The 25,350-nt window shown below is 45.1% G+C and overlaps 1 protein-coding gene across 1 annotated transcript in view; it reads left to right on the top strand.

The window, feature by feature from the left end:
- Nucleotides 1-25,350, top strand: part of LOC139749066 (uncharacterized) — a 193,222-nt gene that overhangs the window by 154,925 nt on the left and 12,947 nt on the right. The window contains 4 exon segments of the mRNA XM_071662523.1: nt 11,274-11,459; nt 17,208-17,308; nt 21,645-21,923; nt 24,740-24,847. Coding sequence (XP_071518624.1) covers nt 11,274-11,459; nt 17,208-17,308; nt 21,645-21,923; nt 24,740-24,847 — 674 coding nt within the window.

The following is a 25,350-nucleotide window of genomic DNA, read 5'->3' as shown; positions in this document are numbered from 1 at the left end:
CAAGACTGATGGGGAGGGAAAGCCACAGCTGATAGCTTCTACTGTCATTTGTTTAACTTCGTACTTTGTGCGGCCCCGTCTCCTGAACGTTCTCTTCTATCATACAGCTTCTTAAATTCGTATATATATGTAGTTTTGCATTAATCATGTTCTCAATCATTCTATTTAATTCAGTCACCATTTATATACTAAAAGAGTACTTCTTGAAATCCCTTTTTTTTAACGTTTCCTGCTTAATTTCATGTTATGTCCTTTGGTTGCTTTTTCGAAGAACTGTTCTATGTTTGCGTCGTGGATGTTATGAGTAGTAAATGCAGTGATCAGGTCACCCCTCACTCTTCCAAGACGGGGCAGATTTAGAGCCCTAATCCTTCACCTATAACTCATTTATCTCGATTCTAATACCATGTTTGTTGCCTTCCTCTAGACCTTCTCTATTAGCTCCTTGTACTTGAGTGGCATATTCTAATTTTAGCCTTATGTAGGATATGAACAGCTTGTGAAATATTTCCTTATCCATTTACTTGAAAGATACATTCAGTTTGTGAGCAAACAGACAGTCTGTCTCCTTTACCATTCTCCTAATGTGGGACTCTGACGACAGGTTAGGGAAAATATCGACTCCCAGGTCCTTCCACACACACACACACACACACACACACACACACACACACACACACACACACACACACACACACACACACACACACACACACACACACACACACACACACACAGCTTACTTCCTCGTAGATTGTGTGTGTGCATATATTATTATTATTATAATTATTATTATTATTATTATTATTATTATTATTATTATTATCATATATTTTTACGGTGGGTGGAGCTTGGCTGTCCCACTGGGGTCAAGACCTTTGTAATAATCGTCAGTTGAAGGGAGGGTTAAAGGGACCAGGTGGGCTACTATCATCCTGTGGTAATTTAGTGCGGGAGTCACGAATATGTTAATGATGAGAGAAGCCTTGTTAAAGGCAAGGTGATTGCCTTGGGCATCTTGTTCTGTTGCTCGTGTGGCTATTGAGACAGGCTAAGGAGATAAAAGGGACTGGTGCAGGCAAGGGAGGGAGGAAGGCTGTGGCTACTGACGCAGGCCAGGGAGGAGGAGGAAGGTATAGGCTGCTGATACATGCCAGGGAGGGAGGGAGGTTGGGTGGCTGTTGAGGCAGGCCAGGGAGACTTGCTTCGTCTGACTTCACTCAAAGTAACAGGATCGTTAACATATGGAACGATTAGTCAATTAGAATGGTTGGTTAAAGCAGAACTGTAAAGCCGGGTTAAAATCAGACTTGTTAACTATTTCTCTTCAAGTCCACGACTTACATTCTTTACGCCTCCTTAGCCACAATGCCAATTCGCAGGTCATTCTCTCTCAGTTATCTGTATACCTGCTAACTTTTACCACACTAATCTGAGAGTTTCTGATATCTTCCACTATCATAAACAGCCTGGAAAGGATCCAATGGTCTCTTGTTGTTTGAATTCCTTTGTATTTGTATCTGACGGAAAGATACTGATGGTCTATGCATTGACGTCTGGTGGGATGTATTTTTTCGAAGTTCCGCTATTAAATAGAAGGGAAAAAATCGAAAAAAAACTGTGACCTTTGCCGTTATAGTGTTCAATTCATAACGTTATTTCTAGTCACTGAATCCATCTAATGTGCAAAAATAATTCGCATGTTGTTTTGTTGAACTCATCTGGTATTTTGAAAACCTGTGGTGGATCTCGGCGTCTGCGGTTTCAAATATAATAATTTTAGGTTTCTAAACTTTTATAAGGTTTATATCGAAACAACGGAAGTAGTTTTGTTGTTCTGTTGTGAATTCGTTCTTTTTCATTGTCTGGGCGACCAGAGGTGAACGGCACGTTCTAATTGAGGCATGATCGGGGAGTTGTATAGAAGTAGTATTGAATCATTCGTTTTACACTTAATTTTTCTATCTGTAGAACCTAGCATTCTGTTTGTTCTATGTAGCCAGGCATTGTCCTTCGTATTATAAGTCACTAATCATGATCACAAGGTCATTTTCTTCTGCCTCTCATAATAGTTTACCGAGCAGTTGATACTTATTAATATTCTTACCTTTGAAATGCTTTACTTTGCATTTGTTTCTTCAGTGAATCCCCTTTTCCATATGTGACAACTTCATCAGTTTGTCTTCATTCACTTAAAATCTAAAGGGAGTCTTTCCTTAACTGGACCACATTTTCTAATCTCGTACCGCAGGCAGTTCTAATAATAAGTTCTGTCTGCAGATTGCTAAAACAGATGACAAATTTGGGTCTTAGGACTGAGACTATGACTTCCGCAGTTGATGCCACGCTCTGCTCTCTGCCAGTACACTGTCCATACGGACGCTCTGGGTAGGTAAGAGCGAGATGCTGGGAGTGTGATGAAGTTTTAGGGTGGCTAGACGGGGTATGGAGAGAGTGTAAGGGAAAGCGAGAGGTAATAATGAGGGAGGTGATTCGTGATAGGGAGCGTGAGGGTGTTATGAGTCGGTCCTCCTGCCCTTCTCTCTTCGCCCTCCCCTACAATCCCTCACACCACTGCAGGCACACGTCGCCACTGACCCAGCTGTTCGGCCGTCAGTGTTAGAGGTGCAGTTGAGAGAGGTTGAGAGGGTGGTGGAGGTGACGGGGATAACTGCATATTCCTGACTGAAGGTTCGTGGTTGACGGTACAGATAGCTGGTCCTCGTACCACCGTGGTACAGGTGGCTGGTCATCGTACCACTGTGGTACAGGTGGCTGGTCATCGTACCACTGTGGTACAGGTGGCTGGTCATCGTACCACTGTGGTACAGGTGGCTGGACCTCGTACCACTGTGTTATAGGTGACTGGTCCTCGTACCACCGTGGTACAGGTGGCTGGTTCTCGTACCACCGTGGTACAGATGGCTGGTTCTCGTACCACCGTGGTACAGGTGGCTGGACCTCGTACCACCGTGGTACAGGTGGCTGGTCCTCGTACCACCGTGGCACAGGTGGCTGGTCCTCGTACCACCGTGGTACAGGTGGCTGGTCCTCGTACCACCGTGGTACAGGTGGCTGGTCCTCGTACCACTGTGGTACAGGTAGGCTGGTCCTCGTACCACCGTGGTACAGGTGGCTGGTCCTCGTACCACTGTGTTACAGGTGGCTGGTCCTCGTAGCACCGTGGTACAGGTGGCTGGACCTCGTACCACTGTGGTACAGGTAGGCTGGTCATCGTACCACTGTGGTACAGGTGGCTGGTCCTCGTACCACTGTGTTACAGATGGCTGGTCCTCGTACCACTGTGGTACAGGTGGCTGTTCCTCGTACCACCGTGGTACAGGTGGCTGGTCCTCGTACCACCGTGTTACAGGTGGCTGGACCTCGTACCACTGTGGTACAGGTGGCTGGTCCTCGTACCTCTGTGGTGCAGGTGGGTGGACCTCGTACCACTGTGGTACAGGTGGATGGTCCTCGTACTACTGTGTTACAGGTGGCTGGTCCTCGTACCACTGTGGTATAGGTGGCTGGACCTCGTACCATTGTGGTACAGGTGGCTGGTCCTCGTACCACTGTGGTACAGGTGGCTGGTCCTCGTACCACTGTGTTACAAGTGGCTGGACCTCGCATGGCCAGGACACAGGTGGCTGCAGGCTCCGCCTATGTTACAAATGATAGCCACGGTCGAACGTTAGCCACACAGCCGTATTTTCCCGGCAACACGGAAGCCACAAGAGTGTCGTTATTCCGTGTGGAGTAATGGCGGGGAAGGTGTAAGTGGGCAGCGATATGGCTGGGGAACTGCATGATTGCTGACGAAGTGAGGGAGGAGGTCTCCTCGCGCCCAGCCCCCACTATTTGCAGGTTACTTGACCCCCGCCTCCTCCCTCAAGCACGACCGTAAAGTACGACCATTGAGTACGACTGTGCGACCCTGTAGTACGACCCTCGAGCACAATAGCACAGCCCTTGACTGTGACGTCTTAGCTTTCATCTTAAGCTTAATGTTCATTGTAAAAGCCAAGCCATCATACCCAAGCGTCGGACAGTCGTTCACAAGAGTCGTACCGTCGTAATCACTGGTGGAAACAGTTGTTCTACGTATGCAGTCGATAACAATAAGAAACTATACAGGTTAAATGATGAACACACTAAACCTGTTCATATAACGTGTTTAGAATAACAAACAGTACGGGGAAGGAGGAAGGTGCCCAGCGGCAACACAACACAGAGCGAGTAGCTGGGAGAGAGAGAGAGAGAGAGAGAGAGAGAGAGAGAGAGAGAGAGAGAGAGAGAGAGAGAGAGAGAGAGAGAGAGAGAGAGGAGGCAGACAGACAGAGAGAGAGAGAGCAGCCAGTCCCCCTACCATCATCGCCCGGCACTACCACCCCGCCGCCGCCACTACATAATGTATAACGCTGGAAGCGAGGGAACCAGTATTTCATTTCCTCTTAACTGTGCATGTTGACCAGACGCAAGAATGAGGACCTCAGGCAGCGCCGAGTTAATGACCTTGAATTTCCATAAAAAGACACGTAGTGTTGATCCCTGTGGGGGAAGACCTCCCTCACCCTGTAAGTCATTACTGTCCCGCCTGTGTTATGATGAACATGACTTACGCCTGCTGGGGGGGACTTACGTAGACGAGAACGGATCAAAATTGTGACTAAGATGGTCATGCGAGTCTAGTGCCTGGGGCTACGGATACAGGAATGTGACTGACGTGAGTGCGGATGATGCCTGTCTATTACTGTCCACCTCACCAGAGAGGGGTAAGGTAACGGTGCAGGTGACAGTGATGTAGGGTCGTCGGCGACACTGGATGGGTCGATTCGCGACGGAAGGAGACGTGGTGGTACAGAGGGTGTACCGCTGTCGTGTGAGCGGTGGTGGAGTGTTGGACCCGTGATGAAGACGATGTCAAGACACCAGCAGGCCTTCGGAGTTTCACGGCCTCTTGGACGTGCCAGCCATGGTCGATGGACAGATTAGGCCATCGCTAAGGACCACCGTCCAGAGTCTTAGCCGACTCTCTCTCTCTCTCTCTCTCTCTCTCTCTCTCTCTCTCTCTCTCTCTCTCTCTCTCTCTCTCTCTCTCTCTCTCTCTTTTTCCACCTGAAAAAAAACTGATAACGACCCACTCTAGTAGTGGTCTACATGTTGTGATGGACACCCTCCTCAGCCTGACCTTCTCTGATCACGATGCGGATGCCTGACCGTCCGGGCCTCGTGGCTGACTTGTTAGATCGACATTACGGACTGCTGACCCACAAGAGCAGTGTTTGATGACAAAGCCGCCCGCGGCCCTGGAAACCAGAGTCAGCCTTGCCTTGACTCCGACAACATCATTAACTGAAACGTTCGCGAAATGTTGATAGTGAACTCGATTGTCGTGTTCTGGAGTGAGGAAAGATGACTGGAGAAGTCCGGCATTATAGATTGTGAAGTATTCTGAGTGCGTAAAGATAACAGGGGTAGCCTCGCAGAGAGTGTATGGTGTTCATACTCAGACTCATACCATATCATGTGACGATTCGGTAAACCTGGGTCATCCCTCTACTTTACCTGTATATCTGTCTGAATCGCTCATTCCTACATTTTGTTACACGCTACTAATGTATAGCTGTTCTTGCAGTTATAGTTGGTGGTGCTTTTGTAGCAGGCGAAGACCTTGTCTCGCTGTATCACCACGAGCCTGGGTGGGTTGAGACGTGCCTGAGTGATCTGTGAGGCTTTATGTGCCCGATCCTCGTCCCCCGTGGAATTAAGAATGTAGTCAGATGCATATTTAAAACGTCTGTCGCTGTATCATTTCAACTGTCTTTGTATATCTGTCTGCCCGTCTGTCTATCTTTCTACTTAACTACATTTAACTAACTAGTCTAGTACATTTCTATCAGTCTATCCACGTATCCAGCAGGAGGTAGAGTCATGACAGTTGGGGGAAGTGGCTAGTGGCTATGACCGTCCAGCTGTGAGGTCTGGCCGCCTCACACGTAGGACGGTATGTGTTCTGGAGCTGCTTGAAGAAGAAGAAGAACAACACCCACGCTAATCTGCCTGACAAATGAAATCTGTTCCTTTTAAGTCGAAGGTGAGAAACGAGGCAGTTAATAACACAAAATGTCTTCAGTAGACGACCTTTGAATACAGGCAAGAGCGAGTAAGCGGAGTGAGGAGGAGAAGGACACATTGGTTCCCGGAACCATCTTACACCCTCCGTGTCTGTAGGTGTTCAAGCGATGCCCGGAACCATCTTACACCCTCCGTGTCAGTAGGTTGTAGCCAGTAGGCACCCAGGGAAGTACTTCCGTCTTGACTTACGAGTGTTGAAGTGATGGCTGGTATCATCTTACACCCTCTGTCTCACGAATGTTCGTCTTACTTCCAGTCTTACTGAAGCTAAACCGCTGGGGCCTGACGTCATACGTTCCACACACACACACACACACACACACACACACACACACACACACCTGTCCTCAGAACTTTTACCTCTTGCTTTCACGCTTTTCTGACTTGTTCGGTTTCATTTACCCATATACTCTCTTATATGTGACCCTGGTCTCGATGAGGGATTCTGTCTTTAACTACAGCTCGTTAAGTACTTCTGCAGGTTCATGTTCGTCCTCTCTACGATCCACTGGTGTACAAATCCGTGTCAGTCTCTCTTCCATCTCCAAAGCAACAAAGTTCGGTCATATATTCTCGATTATAGATCCTCTGTGAGCACCGAAACCCCCGGAGAATATCTGAGTTTTTATTTTCATCTTATTCTTTGCCCCCGTGCCACTTGTCTTTACATCCCTGACCCCTTGCTTGGGCTCCTGTGGTCAAACAGCATTGTCCTGGTCCTGTCTTGCCAGGCAGTCTCCTGGTGTCGGCTCAGGGACATTAGCTCACTGACGGGATGACAGCTCCATGCTTCTCACACGCCCTGCTGCTCAGTAGCGAGACGTGTTACCTCTCTACCCTCGCCAACAGAACATTAATCTTTGGTGACCGTTCCTGTGACGCCATCAACATTTTCCTGTCTTTCTTTGTTGACATTTGTTTCGGGCAGCTCCCTGAGCCGTGCCCTCACAGCATATCTCACCCGTTTGTCACACAAGAGTCTTTGTGTGACAATTTCTCCATCTTTTACGTCTTTTTATCGTCTTAAATTCCCCTTTCTTTATATTTTTCTTCGTTGCTTTCTTCATATACCGTCCTTACCCATCCACATTTCGTCCCCACTCATTATGGACCATCAGGTCCACCTGTCCTTCCCATGTATCCCCTCTGCTGCTGTGAGTCTGTCTATCTTCCTCTCTGGTAACAAAACTGGTTATTTCACCATCCATCTACTTGCTCCTGGAGTGAGGGACCATGTCGGTGTGACTATTGTTTTTCTCTCCCGCTCTGCACAAGCTGGTCTGTCCTCTCCTTACACTTCCATTGGTATATATGAAGAGACTGCTTATCCTTGGTTCCTCTGCAAGTTCGCTATGGAGTTACTCCCACACTGTTCCAGGCGTTTATATAGTCGCCTTGCTAGCAATATTTGAGGAAGGCATCACTCGACATGCAGAGGGTGTCCGCCACAGGAGCAAGACTCGGGTCCTTCGTGCCCGGCGATGGCGTGAGGCCGCTCCGTAAGTCACATCGAGTCAATTACCGAGTGTACTAAGGCAGCCACAGCACACACACACACACACACACACACACACACACACACACACACACACACACACACACACCTTGGCAACACGTCCATCATAACTCTGGGAAAATCATGATCGTAAAATTAGTGTTAGTTTCCATGTGAACCCAGGAGAAAGATATATAGCTGCAGTTGGAAGTGAAGTATAGCGTCATTATTAGATATAGCAGGTTTTAGGGTTCACCTGAGTTACGAGAGAGCAAAGAAGGTAAACTTTACTTACTGGTAGTTTGCTGGGGATAATGAGAAGACGACGTATCCGATCGACTGCTGAACAAGAACTTGTTTTATTCCGCATGTTTACTTGTTTTATTCCGCATGTTTACTTGTTTTATTCCTCATGTTTACTTGTTTTATTCCGCATGTTTACTTGTTTTATTCCGTATGTTTACCTGTTTTATTCCGTATGTTTTTTCCCCTCCCCATCATGAAGCGTGAAATGACACATTACCCATTATATCCACGAGGAGGCAAAACAAATCTATGCTTATGATGTGTACGCCGATTAATGCCTGAGCGGGAAGGAACACATAAGAAAGACGTGTGTTGCTGGAGTAAACACACACGGCACCACAAGTGACCACACTCCCGCGCGCGGGAGGGAATGGATCATTATGCTGATGGGGTGTCATGAACCCGGCATATGCTAGTGGTGAGACTCTCTCTCATATATCTCGATACTGTCTCCCCTTAGACCATTGTCTTACCTGTGGGTGAAGATGTAGAGGAGAGTCGCGCGTGAGCCAGTCCTGCACCATTCATCATAGGTCTCTGACTTGATCATAAATCATGTTGGAAGGTTCCTGTACTGTTGTTGGCATGATTAGAATTTATTGTTTAGGGTCCTCTTGTGTATCGTCCGTATCTTCCATGGGAGAAATTACTTTCTCTTTTCTTTTTTTCAACTTTTGACTGGGGGGATATTATTCTTGAACTTTTTTTTCATGTACTTTATACGAGAACGGTCTGGAGACGATTCGAAGTGCTTTATTACATCTGTAACGTGCTAATAGACAATATTATTATCTTTTTATATACACATTTACCCTCCGTTGGTGTGTGTCTTACGAAAACGTTACACCTGATGATTTTTCTTATATATATATATATATATATATATATATATATATATATATATATATATATATATATATATAAATATATATATATATATATATATATATATATATATATATATATATATATATATATATATATATATATATATATATATTCCTATGAGTCCACGAGGAAAATGAAACACGATAAGTTCCCAAGTGCACTTTCGTGGAATAATCACATCATCAGGGGAGACACAAGAGAGAAATATAACAGTTGATATACAACGAAGAGACGTGGCTAGGACGCCACTTGGTGTGTATACACACACACACACACACACACACACACACACACACACACACACACACACACACATATATATATATATATATATATATATATATATATATATATATATAGCTAAATTGGAAGCTGAGAAGAGAGACGGAGATTTTGAGGTGAGTGGAGCGTGTCACTGGATGATGAAGCCAGACTTTTCCTTCATAACATGATCACCCTGTCACCAGGCGCGCTCTGATGGCGCTGATGACCGCGGTGGTGATGATGACTGACTGTCGTGGTGCTCAAGAGTGAGTGGTGATTGAAGAGGCTGGCAGACGCGTTTAAGATCTCTCGTACAGTATTAACTCTTTGGAAAGTCACATGAGAGTGCTTGGAGGACGTCGCCGTGAGACGTGGAATGCCAAGCCCTTGGCTTCACCTCACACACGACAGTACCCTAGTCTTCTGCAGGGCTCCGCAGCTGCCCACAGCAGCCACCATGTCTCTCCTGTGGCCGATATGTATCGTTGGAATGTTTGTAAAGGTCGTACGATAGTCGCTGGCCGGAAGGGAAATAAGTGAATGGTTGAGGGGGTCGCTCCGTCACCCGCTGTCGTAAGGTGCGACCTGTCGCTACGTCTTCTGATGTGGCGCAGTGAAATATAGTAACGTAACTGGAACGTGAAGTGGACTAACGCTTCCTGATATGACTGGAGGTTTGATGTCGGAAGTGTCCATGTTACAATGAAGCCATGACTTGGGCGGGAGGAAAATTGAGTTACTTGGCGAACAAATTGTACCAGCCGGTGGCAAAGTGTGGTACCCGGAGACTGGTCCTATGGTGAATGCCCTCGTACAGAAGTGGGTGGCGGGGACGTGGTACTAGCAGAACACACTCGTGAAAAAGGTAGGTGGCGAGGACGTGGTATGTGGGACCACCCCCGTACAAAGGTTGCTGGTGGGGACGTGGTGACCACCGCTGTACGTAGGTAGGTGGCGAGGACGTGGTATGTGGGACCACCCCCGTACAAAGGTTGCTGGTGGGGACGTGGTGACCACCTCTGTACGTAGGTAGGTGGCGAGGACGTGGTATGTGGGACCAACCCCGTACAAAGGTTGCTGGCGGGGACGTGGTACATGGTGACCACCCCTGTACGTAGGTAGGTGGCGGAGACGTGGTACGTGGGGACCCACCCCCGTACAGAGGCGGGTGGAGAGGACGTGGTATATGGGACCACCCCCGTACCGAGGCAGGTGGCCGGGACGTGGTGCGGAGGAGACCACCCCCGTACCAAGGTAGGTGGCGGGGACGTGAAGACTTGCTAGTAAAGTTCCCACGACGGGGACCGTGGCTCTCCAGCTTCGCCAAAACAAATCTTTGTGGCCAGACAGCACCGTAATGTGTCACTGTGTACATATTGCCAACCACCGCAGAGGAAAATCATCGGAATAAAGTTGATATTCCTTGGGAGCGAGGCCTCGGTAATGGCTTCCGATGAATTGAATTACTTAATGTTTTGACTGATGGCTGACCCTCTCCATTAGAGATCGATCTGCGGTTTTGTGTCAGGTTTACGAGTCTCCGGGGAAACCAGTCGTCGTCCAAGACGGCCCATCGCGACGACCAATCGCCGCAGGATAATATCCATCACCGGGTTCTGATTGGATCGTGATGGGGGTACTGCACGACACTAATGACAGACCGAGTGACACACGCGAAATGCGGCACGGCAATGGACGTTGGCGGGTAGATCATGTCCAGGTACCGTTAGGGATGTATTGCTGAAACCTGGCGGGTCGTGTGCCATTGTTGGGCTCCTGGCGAGGTGACACACACACACAGACACACACAGACACACACACACACGTTCAAACAGTAAGCCCTCTGTACTAAACGCAGGAAATAGAAACACATTTGGTCGGTAGTAAAGTGGAAAAGGTTGAGAATTAAAGAAAAAAAAGGTTCATTGCCAAGAGAACTGTCACATTATTGTAACACTTACGAGAGACAGATCAGCTACTTGTCTGTCCCTCCCTCTCTCTCTTGCACTATCCGTCGGCCAGGGAGGACGGAGAGGATAGGAGGGTAGTAAGGGGAGGCTGGCCACCTTTGTGAGGGAGGCTCGGTATCAGACGGTAGTGTCATCAAGTCCTAAAGTTTAAGGTCCACAGTAAAAGGTATCTTTTAAGATGTAATAACATTAATCTTCTTCTCTTCCTCCTGCAGGTGGGTGTGTCCATAGCGTCTACAAGCCGGTGCCGCCGCCGAAACCCTTCAGTGGCCCAGTAGCGACGTCAGCAGCAGTAACCAGTGGCAGCGGCGCCTCACCTGCGGGCGAGCAGCAGGAGCAGCAGCAGCAGCACCTACAGCAGGGAACGCTCTCTCTCAGGGACCAACTAGCGGCCCTTACAGGTACTGCCGTGGATCGTGTGTTTTGTAATATGACCCTACATTGTTTTGCTCTCTTCCTCTGTCAGGTTCTGTTCTTCCTCTATCAGGTTCTTTTCTTCCTCTCTTGGGCTCTGTTCTTCTTCTCTCAGGTTTTGATCTTTCTCTCTCAGGTTCTGTTTCTCCTCTCTTAGTTTCTGTACCTCCTCTATCAGGCTCTGTACCTCCTTTTTCGGGTTCTGTTCTTCTCTCGGGTTTTGATCTTCCTCTCTCAGGTTCTGTTCCTCCTCTATCGGGTTCTGTACCTCCTTTCTCGGGTTCTGTTCTTCCTCTCTCGAGTTTTGATCTTCCTCTCTCGGGTTCTGTTCTCCCTCTGTCAGGTTCTGTTCTTCCTCTCTCAGGTTCTGTTCTTCCTCTCTTAGGCTCTGTTCTTCTTCTCGGGTTTTGATCTTCCTCTCTCAGGTTCTGTTCCTCCTCTCTCAGTTTCTGTACCTCCTCTCTTGGGTTCTGTGCCTTCTCTCTCGGGTTCTGTTCTTCCTATTTCGGGTTTTGATCTTCCTCTCTCGGGTTATGTTCTTCCTATTTCGGGTTTTGATCTTCCTCTCTCGGGTTGTGTTGGGCACAAAACGATCTATTTCTACTCAGGAAATTTACTGATGCTTATCGACTGGAGGTTGATGGTACGGCCCTTGAGCACGACGGTACGATCCTTTGGTATGATGACCTGGCCTCTGTCCCGAGCCTTAAGTGCCAGTACAAAGGCCATACCATCAAACACAGAGGGTCGTAACGTCGTGCTACAGGATCGTGTACTACCGTCGTAGGTCAAGCGTCGCGACGCCTTGAGCGAGAGGTTCCTCGGACAGACTTCTTACCACTCCCGCGTCTTACGTACATCTGTCTGACATGGATACGTATAGACAGCTTCAGTCCTCGGACCAATTCCATATTTTTTTCCCCTCAGTTGCATTATTTCATGCCCTAATAACCTCTCATTTCTACAAATATGGTCACCAACCTAGAAATACATCCATCATCTTCTAAGGAACCGCATGACCAGTGCTGTCCAAACTCGTCAGGATTGTGGTCCGTGAATTATGGGCTCCAACAAGCTTGAGGTCTTTGGGTTCACATGCAATGGTAGGATACGTGGGACATATTGGATTGTTCGGTAAGATATATATATATATATATATATATATATATATATATATATATATATATGCCTTCTCCAGATCCATAAATGCTACATACAAATCCATTTGCTTTTCTAAGTATTTCTCACATACATTCTTCAAAGCAAACACCTGATCCACACATCCTCTACCACTTCTGAAACCACACTGCTCTTCCCCAATCTGATGCTCTGTACATGCCTTCACCCTCTCAATCAATACCCTCCCATATAATTTACCAGGAATACTCAACAAACTTATACCTCTGTAATTTGAGCACTCACTCTTATCCCCTTTGCCTTTGTACAATGGCACTATGCAAGCATTCCGCCAATCCTCAGGCACCTCACCATGAGTCATACATACATTAAATAACCTTACCAACCAGTCAACAATACAGTCACCCCCTTTTTTAATAAATTCCACTGCAATACCATCCAAACCTGCTGCCTTGCCGGCTTTCATCTTCCGCAAAGCTTTTACTACCTCTTCTCTGTTTACCAAATCATTTTCCCTAACCCTCTCACTTTGCACACCACCTCGACCCAAACACCCTATATCTGCCACTCTGTCATCAGACACATTCAACAAACCTTCAAAATACTCATTCCATCTCCTTCTCACATCACCACTACTTGTTATCACCTCCCCATTTACGCCCTTCACTGAAGTTCCCATTTGCTCCCTTGTCTTACGCACCCTATTTACCTCCTTCCAGAGCATCTTTTTATTCTCCCTAAAATTTACTGATAGTCTCTCACCCCAACTCTCATTTGCCCTTTTTTTCACCTCTTGCACCTTTCTCTTGACCTCCTGTCTCTTTCTTTTAGAGTTGATAGAGATGCTCTGTGGAAGGTATTAAGAATATATGGTGTGGGAGGAAAGTTGTTAGAAGCAGTGAAAAGTTTTTATCGAGGATGTAAGGCATGTGTACGTGTAGGAAGAGAGGAAAGTGATTGGTTCTCAGTGAATGTAGGTTTGCGGCAGGGGTGTGTGATGTCTCCATGGTTGTTTAATTTGTTTATGGATGGGGTTGTTAGGGAGGTAAATGCAAGAGTTTTGGAAAGAGGGGCAAGTATGAAGTCTGTTGGGGATGAGAGAGCTTGGGAAGTGAGTCAGTTGTTGTTCGCTGATGATACAGCGCTGGTGGCGGATTCATGTGAGAAACTGCAGAAGCTGGTGACGGAGTTTGGTAAAGTGTGTGGAAGAAGAAAGTTAAGAGTAAATGTCAATAAGAGCAAGGTTATTAGGTACAGTAGGGTTGAGGGTCAAGTCAATTGGGAGGTGAGTTTGAATGGTGAGAGGCTGGAGGAAGTGAAGTGTTTTAGATATCTGGGAGTGGATCTGTCAGCGGATGGAACCATGGAAGCGGAAGTGGATCATAGGGTGGGGGAGGGGGCGAAAATTTTGGGAGCCTTGAAAAATGGGTGGAAGTCGAGAACATTATCCCGGAAAGCAAAAATGGGTATGTTTGAAGGAATAGTAGTTCCAACAATGTTGTATGGTTGCGAGGCGTGGGCTATGGATAGAGTTGTGCGTAGGAGGATGGATGTGCTGGAAATGAGATGTTTGAGGACAATGTGTGGTGTGAGGTGGTTTGATCGAGTAAGTAACGTAAGGGTAAGAGAGATGTGTGGAAATAAAAAGAGCGTGGTTGAGAGAGCAGAAGAGGGTGTTTTGAAATGGTTTGGGCACATGGAGAGAATGAGTGAGGAAAGATTGACCAAGAGGATATATGTGTCGGAGGTGGAGGGAACGAGGAGAAGAGGGAGACCAAATTGGAGGTGGAAAGATGGAGTGAAAAGGATTTTGTGTGATCGGGGCCTGAACATGCAGGAGGGTGAAAGGAGGGCAAGGAATAGAGTGAATTGGAGCGATGTGGTATACAGGGGTTGACGTGCTGTCAGTGGATTGAATCAAGGCATGTGAAGCGTCTGGGGTAAACCATGGAAAGCTGTGTAGGTATGTATATTTGCGTGTGTGGACGTGTGTATGTACATGTGTATGGGGGGGGTTGGGCCATTTCTTTCGTCTGTTTCCTTGCGCTACCTCGCAAACGCGGGAGACAGCGACAAAGTATAAAAAAAAAAAAAAAAAAAAAAAAAAAAAAAATATATATATATATATATATATATATATATATATATATATATATATATATATATATATATATATATATATATATATATATATTTAATGAATAATCATAATACCCTCCAGCAGCCACGATTCGAACCCAGGACCTTATCTGTGCTCGGCGGGATCGCTAACGCTAAGCTATGATCGCCCTATTAGGGGCGATCATAGCCTAGCAATAGCGATCTCATCTACCATGCACAACGTCCTAGGTTCGAGTCCTGACTGTTTGAGGGTATTATGTGTTCTATGAAAGTGCGAGTTCATAGGCACTATATCCGTTATATATATATATATATATATATATATATATATATATATATATATATATATATATATATATATATATATAATCCCTGGGGATAGGGGAGAAAGAATACTTCCCACGTATTCCCTGCGTGTCGTAGAAGGCGACTAAAAGGGGAAGGGAGCAGGGTGGCTGGAAATCCTTCCCTCTCGTTTTTTTTTTTTTTTCCAAAAGAAGGAACAGAGAAGGGGGCCAGGTGAGGATATTCCCTCTAAGGCCCAGTCCTCTGTTCTTAACGCTACCTCGCTAATGCGGGAAATGGCGAATAGTATGAAAAAGAAAAGATATATATATATATATATATATATATATATATATATATATATATATATATATATATATATATATATATATATATATATATATAATACCTTTGGGTTAGGAGAGAAAAACACCTACTCAAGTTTTCCCTGCGTGTCGTAGAAGGGGTGGGAGTGGGTACTGGAAATCCTTCCCTCCACTTTACTTTTCCAAAAGCAATGAACAGAGACGCGGGCCAAGTGAGGATTTGTCTCCCTGAAGCTCCGTCCTCTGTTCTTATCGCTACCTCGCAAACGCGGGAAATGGCGAATGTTAAAAAAAAAGTGAAATAAAAATAAAAAATAAAAATATATATATATATATATATATATATATATATATATATATATATATATATATATATATATATATATATATATATATACTGAACACCAATGCACATTTAACTTTCACTAGCTTTCTGTAGATTTAAAAATTTTTCTCACCGAACGTTTTCCTTCATCTGATGGAACCGTGACTTAAATGCTATATTCTTTATCACTTTGTTCTTGAAATACGTGAAACGTTTCGGGCACATGAACACTGCCCATGTTGAAAATTAATTACAAATGGTACATCACAATTTAAAGAACAAAGAAGGAATGAATCATACATCTTGAAGTGTAACTGAAGAGCGCGGTGACGTGGATATGTTTGTTGATAGGTGGACCGTGTTCCCTCGGAGCTCATGCGAGCGTGGTGGCGTGTCGGTAGGGGTCAGATTCAGTAGGTCATCGGTTGAGGCGTTTGCTTACATGACCATACTACCATGCATGAGCTCCGAGGGAACACGGTCCACCAATCAACATATTATCTACGTCACCGCTCTCATCAGAATCACTTCAAGATCTGATTCATTCTTATTTTGTTCTCGATACTGTGTTGTATGATTTACAGTATAATGAATATAATTGAAGATGGGCAGCGTCTGTGATTGTTAAATATGCATTGCTCTTCAACGAATATATATATATATATATATATATATATATATATATACACACACAAGTTGTAACAATGGAATGTAACAATAGAGGCAGGCGTGCTGGTAAATACGACAGATAAGGTGAGGAGGCATGACTGTGAAAGCAGCAGACACGCTGATGATTTAAACATTAGAAAGTGTTTGTGGTGGCGCTCTCCCCAGCGGCCGAGTTACTGCCTATTTGTTACCAGTTTGCACCTGTGGTGAGGCCGCTTTACATTCGCGGCGCCCCAGCCTCCTGTGTGGTATACATCTCCAGCACAACCTTGAATTAGTTTTTTCTTTCATGAGTTCTTCCATTCACCTCCATTTAGCTTACTTATCCCCCACGAGACAACCAACGTGTGCATGTATCCCTACATCTCTGGAAGAACTGTTCCCTGTCATTATTCTGGTTTTAAAACTTCAAGGTTGTGTGATCAGGTTAACCTTCACTCTTCTGTCTTAGATGGGCAGACCTGAAGCCTTTTGAGTTCTTAATTTGGTACCATCTTTGTTGTCCTCCTCTGCACCTTTTCTAACAGCTCTTTGTGCTTCTTTAGGTGCGGTGACCATACTTGAGAATCATATATTAATTTTAGCCTAATGTATATGAACGCCTTCCTGAATATTTCATTATCCATACACATTGAAGATAGTCTAATATATGCTGGAAAACTGTGTGTGTGTGTGTGTGTGTGTGTGTGTGTGTGTGTGTGTGTGTGTGTGTGTGCCATCAATAAAGTTAATAATAAGTTGCATGAGTCAATTTATTCAACTCATCCACACCCAAATTTTTGTGTTTAGAACCTATAATAGTGTGAGTTACAATCTCGTGTGTGTTTAACCATTGCTCCCTCTCTCCCTCTCTTTCTCCTGCTGGTGCTCAGGGTCGACGCTGCCGGCGAGCGCTGCCCCTCCGCCGCCCCTGCTGCCTCACATCCTCGTCACCGACCAGGGACATTTCCACACCCACTCCACCAAGTTCCCCGTGAGTACGAGAGGGACTTGTTGCCGCCAGTCTTTGGCTCCCAGACCTTCACCTACCACATTTGATGACCCATGGCTCTATATCTACTCCCTCTGCTGTTACAGCCCAGGCGAGGCACCATATGACGTGCTGGACCGAAAGCGACAACACACTCTTCGTTCTTAAGATTTCCCCTGGTCTCTGTTGTCCGGTACGGGCGGCAATCGCTGTGTCCCGGCCACTTTATTTCCTCCTTCTCTCTCTCTCTCTCTCTCTCTCTCTCTCTCTCTCTCTCTCTCTCTCTCTCTCTCTCTCTCTCTCTCTCTCTCTCAAAGTCACCTCAGTGTCGAGTCGAATGGCACCTTGTGTCGTAGGAGATCCGAACAAATATTACTGCAGACCTCAAGCCTCCCTCGCGCTCTCTCAGCCTCATTCCCCACCGTCTCCTTGGCCGTCTGCTGCAGCCTGCAGCTCCCCTTTACGACCTGTCCCTCAACTTGTGGACGGCAGTTGAACACGTTATGTGCTCCGGCGCCAGAGGACCTGCAGTGTGCCCCCTTTCCTTACACCATCACCTCCACGCCCCTGCCACCGGTCCCACCCAGGGTGGAGGGGCGTGGCAGATAACGGAGACTCACCTCACCCCCTCCTCTCCTCCTTCCACCGCCCCGTTACTCCTGCCATTATCAGATATCCCTGGTTGCAAATGCGTTTTTCACCGTCCAGTATTCACGATCGCCACAAAACTGGTTCCTCGGGCGGGGGCTGGAGTCGAGGTCAATTTCCACTCTCCCCCCCACTTGTGTTCAAGTCCTCCTCTACTGAGTTTAGGATCACTTGTCTTATACTGTGAGACCAGTGTTTGAAATACCCTGTGATCATGAGTACTCTCTTGAGTTACGTGGGTACTTTTGTGAGTTAACCTGATACTCAGGTGCATCACGTTACGTCAGCGGGGCAGTAACGTAGAGAATGAGGAACGAGTCTCGCGAGGAACTGGACTGAAGAACTGAATTGTCGAGAGCGACTGGCGGGGAGGAGGGTACTGTGGTAGTGGCCAGCCTCCACCCGGGCTGACCTCTTGGGTACCGCTGGTGTCAGGAGGTCAAGAGACTCCCGGGTCTCTCCAATGTATTATGGCTTGACAGAGGCTAATTCATTTTGCTCTGTACACGACCTAACATACGCTGCATTTATGCATGCGCTCTGCATTAAGCTGTAAAACACTTCATGGTATATACATGAAGTTTACAGTCGATATTAGTATTCCTGTAATGTGTGGTGTACGTTAGGAGAGCCCTCAACGTGAGGTGGAAGAGTTAATACGATACACGAGCGTGGGGCCAAGTTATGGTGCCACTTGATTCCGATAGTCCCTCCTGCGCTGTCCACAACTAGATAACTACACACACACACACACACACACACACACACACACACACACACACACACATACTACTACTACTACTACTACTACTACTATTGATACTACTACTACTACTACTACTACTACTACTACTACTACTATTGATACTACTACTACTACTACTACTACTACTACTACTACTACTGTTGATACTACTTCTACTACTACTACTACTACTACTACTACTACTACTACTACTACTACTACTACTACTACTACTACTACTACTACTACTACTACTACTACTACTACTACTACTACTACTGCACCCTGAGAATCGTTATTCCTCTGCCTGGTACTTCCTTAGCATGAGTACTTTCCTTGTCTTGATCTTCAGTCATCCTTGTGCCTTGTACCTTGACCTACAGGTGACCTAGTATGACCCTCTATAGTTTTACCCTGGTACTTTAACATACAGTTTGTTAATCTGGTACACTGACTTGCAGTTAAACTTGTGTCTTAGTCTACATTTCATCTTATACGTTAACATACAGTTAACCTTGTATACTAAACTATAGTTAACATTGTATATTAACCTACATTAACCTCGTACCTTAGCTGACCATTTTATGTTAACCTACAATAACCTTGTACCTTAACCTAACCATTGTATATTAGCCTACAGTAACCTTGTACCTAAACCTGACCGTTGTATATTAACCTACAGGAACCTTGTACCTTAACCTGGCCATTATATATTAACCTACTATAAATAACCTTGTACCTTAACGCGACCATTGTATATTAACCTACAGTAACCTTCTACGTTAACCTGACCATTGTATATTAAACTACAATAACCTCGTACCTTCACCTAACCTTTATATTAACCTACAATAACTTTGTACCATAATCTAGTGTACCTTGTACTTTATCTGTTACCGTAACTCACAGTTAACCTTGCACCTTTACCTGCAGGTAATTTTGTACCTTAAATTACAGTTAACCTTATATATTGACCTAGAGTTAACTTAGTTAACCTTGTATCTTGATTAACAGTTGACCTTGTACCTTGACGTAGTTTATCTCGTGCCTTGACCTAAAGTTAACCTTGTACCTTAACGGAGAATTCACCTTGTACCTTCACCTGTAGTTAATCTTTTACCTTGAACTTAAGTTAACCTTTCACCTTGAACTCTTGATTCCTTTATGCCTTTTATCAGTTATCATTTAACAGTTCCTAGTAAATTTTCATGTTTTAGATTAGTATTTTTTTTCCCTCTACCATAATGATCCAGTTCTGTGTAGCCTTTTATTAACCCCAGCCGTCAAATGATCGTGCTGGAAAGTCGATAATCGTTAGTTATAATGTCACAGGAACTCCCTTAATTCTTGAAGGGTTGGGAGTCGAAGCTTCATCTTGACTCAACTGTCATTAGATCTAACTTCGTAGATTAGCCTTTTTATCAGCCTACTTAACAATTCCTCTTTTGTTGTTCTACAGGTTTAGAGAGAGAGAGAGAGAGAGAGAGAGAGAGAGAGAGAGAGAGAGAGAGAGAGAGAGAGAGAGAGAGAGAGAGAGAGAGAGAGAGAGAGTCATTTTCCGCTGCACGGGGAAGGAGCCCCTACATTCGTGGGGCCTTGAGTCTCTCATGCATTTTCTCGAGTATTTTAGACATTATGTTCCTTTCTGTATGGTGTCAGCCAGCATTCATGAGTTCATGACTCATTTTATTCCATTCGTCCAAAACAACACTTAATGCTGTCCTATAAAAGTGCTTTTCCTAACCTTTTCCAACGTGTGTATCTTGATTGATTTCATGTTATGGCATTTGCTCGTTTTGTCCTTCCATCATCTCGACATCATCAAACTGGTTGAAAAAAAAAGAAACATGTTTTGCGCAGGGTCAACTCTTAATTTTCTCTCTTACATGATGGGCAAATATGTGACCCCCCATAACCTCTCACTGTAACTAAACGCTCTTAATTCCAATACAGTCTTTGCTGCCCTCCCCTGGACCTTCTGTATTAGTTCTTTGTGTTTTCTTAAGTACATTAAAAAGGCGAATCTGGTCAGGCCTAATATACACTGTGAGCAATTTACTTCAACTTGTCCATGTCCTTCACAGGTCTCCTAAGGTTGGGCTTCCACGAAATATTAGGTATATTGTCGAACTCCCAAGTCCCTCTCACATACAAATTCCTGCAGCTTACTTTCTTCTAGATATTGTTCGTATAAGGCCTTCTTCCAGTGTATCCCATCCTCATTATTTTACATATACTTGGGTTGCAATTCATCAGTTATATATGAGACGATCTTTGGAGTTTGACTAGTTCCCCTTGTACGTTGATGCAATCCTCAAAAGCTCTTTTATTTCCCTCATGACATTGGCATCATCCGCAAACATATTGAGGTACGAGTTCAATCCTTCTGAAAAGCCAGTTACATGAATCATGCTGAGCAGTGGCTCTCAAACCGAGTCATGTGGCATTCCAGTGGTGACCCCAGCCCATCTCGAGAACGCATCCATTTTGCCTTTCCACCAAGGTAAATTTTTCTCATCCACAGAGGAACTCTCCCCCTTATTCCAATCTAGAGATCCGGCTTTTTTTCCTGACCATTTCCTTTATGGGATAGTGTCAAATGCCTTCTGGTCCGCCTATCCTTCTCATTGGTCTAAGACGGAACTCACTGTGCCTCATGTACAGTCATGAGAGATTAAGTACACAGCCTCATATACAGTCACGAGAGATTTAGTACACATGGGATAGTGTCAAATGCTTTCTGGTCCGCTTATCCTTCTCATTGGTCTAAGACGGAACTCACTGTGCCTCATATACAGTCATGAGAGATTTAATACACATGGCCTTCCTTCCCTGAATCCTTTTGTGTGTGTGTGTGTGTGTGTGTGTTTGTGTGTGTGTGTGTGTGTGTGTTTGTGTGTGTGTGTGTCTCACTAACACACTAACCCTGGCTCCGCCGTCCACCAGATCGAGACCAAAGAGGGCCCGTCCAGCCTGCCGTCGGGGTCGGCCAAGCTCCCCGCGGGCCAGGCCAGCAGCCTCGCCTCAGGCTGGGCCAACCTCTCCTCCTGGGCGGGCCCGTTCTCTCGCTCGGCCACGCTGGGCCGAGGGGCCAAGGGGGTTAGCGGGCTGGCGGGGATGGGGGTAGCCAAAGGTAGCACCCTACCCCGGTCAGGGGCGCCGCCCCCCGCAGCAGACCTCAGGCCGCCTACAGCCGCCCACACTCACCCACATCACACCCACGCGGTACGGAAACATCCCACCCACCCACCCCGTATTTGCTGCTGTTGTGTGGTAGTATGGTTTACCCGTCTTGTGTATAGTGCTGGTAGACTGGTAAACTGGGAGATGTGTGATAGTGTGGTGTACCTTGTAGACTTGTTCGACTTCAGGGTGTTGATCACTTGTCTCTGTAGTAGATGTAATTATCTGCGTGGCAGTGTAGGAAACCAGTAGATTTTGTGGTAGATTGGTAGGCAGTTCGGTTGACCTGTAGGCCTTGGGAAACAGGTAGACTTACGTAGACTAGTCAGCTATCTAGTGGACTGGTAGACTGTGGTAGATAAGTAGGATACTGAATGCATTGGCAGAGTTTGGTAGACAGGCTCAATGCAGTTGGTTGGAGGTTTGTACATAAGAGTTGGTCGATTGTGGTAGAGCTGGTAGAACGTGTGTGTGTGTGTGTGTGTGTGTGTGTGTGTGTGTGTGTGTGTGTGTGTGTGTGTGTCTAGTAGACTTTGTGGTAGACTGGTAATGTGTGGATGAGAGTGGTACTTTCGGAATGATGTTTTCTCTGTAATACTAAAATTTCTTGTACTTTTGTAGTTTGCTTTGTAGTTTTAGACATTAATAATTTAGATTTCATGTATCTGTTGTTTTCTCCTGGTAGTGCTTTAGTTATTAATCAAACTTTAAGTACCTATACTGTCTAATACTCATCATATTTAACTATTTTGAAATTTTCATTTTAAGCACTGCATTGTTTTTACTGTATTTGTTCAATATTTATATCTTTATGTATTGTATAGTGTTAATTACCATTACTTGTCAAGTTCCTTTTTCATGATAATAACTAGGTTTTTCTAAATTGGATTGGAATAAGATTACTATCCGTTGAACAATTCAGAGCTGACAGACAGACTGAGCCCCAATCAACACACAAGGGAAACTAAAATTCAAGAAATTCTATTAGCAAGAACGGACCACGTCGAGACTCTGAGTTTTTAGAATATTTACCCCGTGTCATAAGCATTTGTTCCTGAATTGATGGGTCTTCAATAAAGAAGACGGGAAGACAGACTTTGAATGCTACAGAACATGGCCTGCAGAGGGAGGGCGTAGTGTTTTACACCAGTTACCTCATCCTTCACTAACTGAATACATGGGTATTAGGAAGACAGGCTCGCCTCAGCTTTGGTTAGGTTATTCAAGAGTCGTGGTTGAGGCTCATTTCGTGCGGGAGGCTATGGACCAGGCAACACCACCCACCACACTGCTGGTGGTTTAAGGAGGTCGTGTGTGTCCACAGCAAGACCCAGGTGCTGTTAGTCTGCTGGAGAAGTACCCACCAGCCCGGGGCTTCCTGTGTTTCCTGGCCTCCTGTTCTCTCACACCCAGCAGTGTGGATTTCTGACTCTGATAGTATGTAATTCTTAAGAGCATCCGGGTCCCAAGCGTAATGCCAAAGCACTCGATGTAACTCCCTCAAGATCTGTGTGTGTCACAATGGAAAACGTGGGTTTATATATATATATATATATATACATATATATATATATATATATATATATATATATATATATATATATATATATATATATATATATATATATATATATATATCTTTTCCCGATGTCGAAGGCTTCTCATCGAAGGCCTTGCTAAACACACACACACACACACACACACACACACACACAGTTGTAAGGTCAAATAATGTGAGAAGAATGCACGAGTTTTTGAGGAAAAGTTTCTTCTTGAAAAAAAGGGGGTTTGGTCGCAACTTTTTTTTTTTTAAGGAAACTGTAATAAGACGTAGAATGAACGGAAGATGTGGACACACTTGACAGAACTGGAGGAGTGCAGTGTTTGAGTCCTGAGTACACCTAGTTATTATCTTTTTCAAGAAAGGATATCACTGGTAAAAAGGAGGAAGAGGGTTGAGAAAGAACCCTGAGAGTGCTATTGTATAGGAGACCTTGTCTGATGATCATAACCAAACTGGTGATGGGGCTAACTACTCACCGTGTATACTCTTAGGCAACAGTGACTTCACTGTTCAAGGTTATGGAAGTCTGGGGACCCCTGTAAGCAACCATCTGTCTCTATATTTTCACTGAACCTCAGACTTTAGCATATACTTATCATGTATTCGTGATTTATCTAACTGGTGTTTAACTTCAACGTTACTTAGATCTGTTTCATAAAGATACATACAGCGGCAGTTATGAACACGCGTGTCAAAGCTTAGCAGCCCTTATGTCACGATACAATGGATATATAGATGTCAAGTAGCTTTTAATGCAGTCATACTCATATAAATAGTAAATCAAAACGCATTTGCGATGTGAAGTATCCTCGGTACATGAGGTTCCTACTTGACATTCAAAGAGAAGAAATACTGAAGCTCAACAGCAGATAATTGGTACTACAAAAGGTGTTGCTAAACTGGAAGAAAACAGCACTGGTTTAGCAGTATAAAATGGGCAAGTATATTGAGATTTAGAGGTGCGGATGTAAACAGGGCAGTTAACGAAAGTTTACTGGTATTAACTGGGCAGTTTATGAAGGTTTACTGGTATTAACTGGGCAGTTCATGAAGGTTTACTGGTATTAACTGGGCAGTTTATGAAGGTTTACTGGTATGACCTGGGGAGTGTATCAAGGTTCAGAGGGGAGAGTGGTAAATAGGCCAGTGTGTGAGGATGAAAGGCTAAGTTGTAAACCGAGCTGCTGATGGATGGGTATGCAGTGGGCAGGATGAGTGTAGTGTGGCACGGCCTTGAGCACGTAAGACCTGGACGTTTGGTAGGGCTGGTGTGTTGAGCTTGTCTTTCCTGCAGGGCAGCGGCGGTGGTGGTGAGGAGCGGGACCAGCTGCTGGCCGGCGAGCGTCACCAACGCTTCCTGGATGGCATAGACAACCCGGCGCTGGTAGACGACGCTCACATGGTAAGCTAACCCACGCTGTCTGCACACTCGCTTCATGTAATAGCCAATATCCGGCCGTAACCGCTTGACTATGATATGACAACCCGGAGGGTATGAAGTCCCGGCTCTGATAGGACAAGTCAAAAGTTAGACTTAAGGATCGTAATATTGTGTTTATGGAATTTAATCGCTGCTTAGTTAACAAGTAAGACGACCTCTTTGGTCTGGATGACGTGATTGCTTAGATTAATGGTTTAGGGAAATGTTTTTGTGAGATATTGAATACTACTACTTGTGCAGATCTGTTTATGATGACCAAAATGTTCCTTGAGGAACGCACGACTGAAATATCCATATACTCTGAATTTACCATTATTCCTCGTGCTCTATACTTACCTTATGGTCCAGAACTTAAGATTCTCAGTTTCTTTGTGTACCTCGAATTTCACGACCTGAGTTGCACAATGGACGTGTGTTAATCAAACATTCTGGGACGATGAGAAAATCTAGCCTTTAAAACAAGA

The sequence above is a fragment of the Panulirus ornatus genome, chromosome 6, assembly GCF_036320965.1.
Source record: "Panulirus ornatus isolate Po-2019 chromosome 6, ASM3632096v1, whole genome shotgun sequence".
In the NCBI taxonomy this organism is placed as follows: Eukaryota; Metazoa; Arthropoda; class Malacostraca; order Decapoda; family Palinuridae; genus Panulirus; species Panulirus ornatus.
Note: the sequence above shows the minus strand (reverse complement) of the source record. Positions and strands in the feature narration are given on the sequence as shown.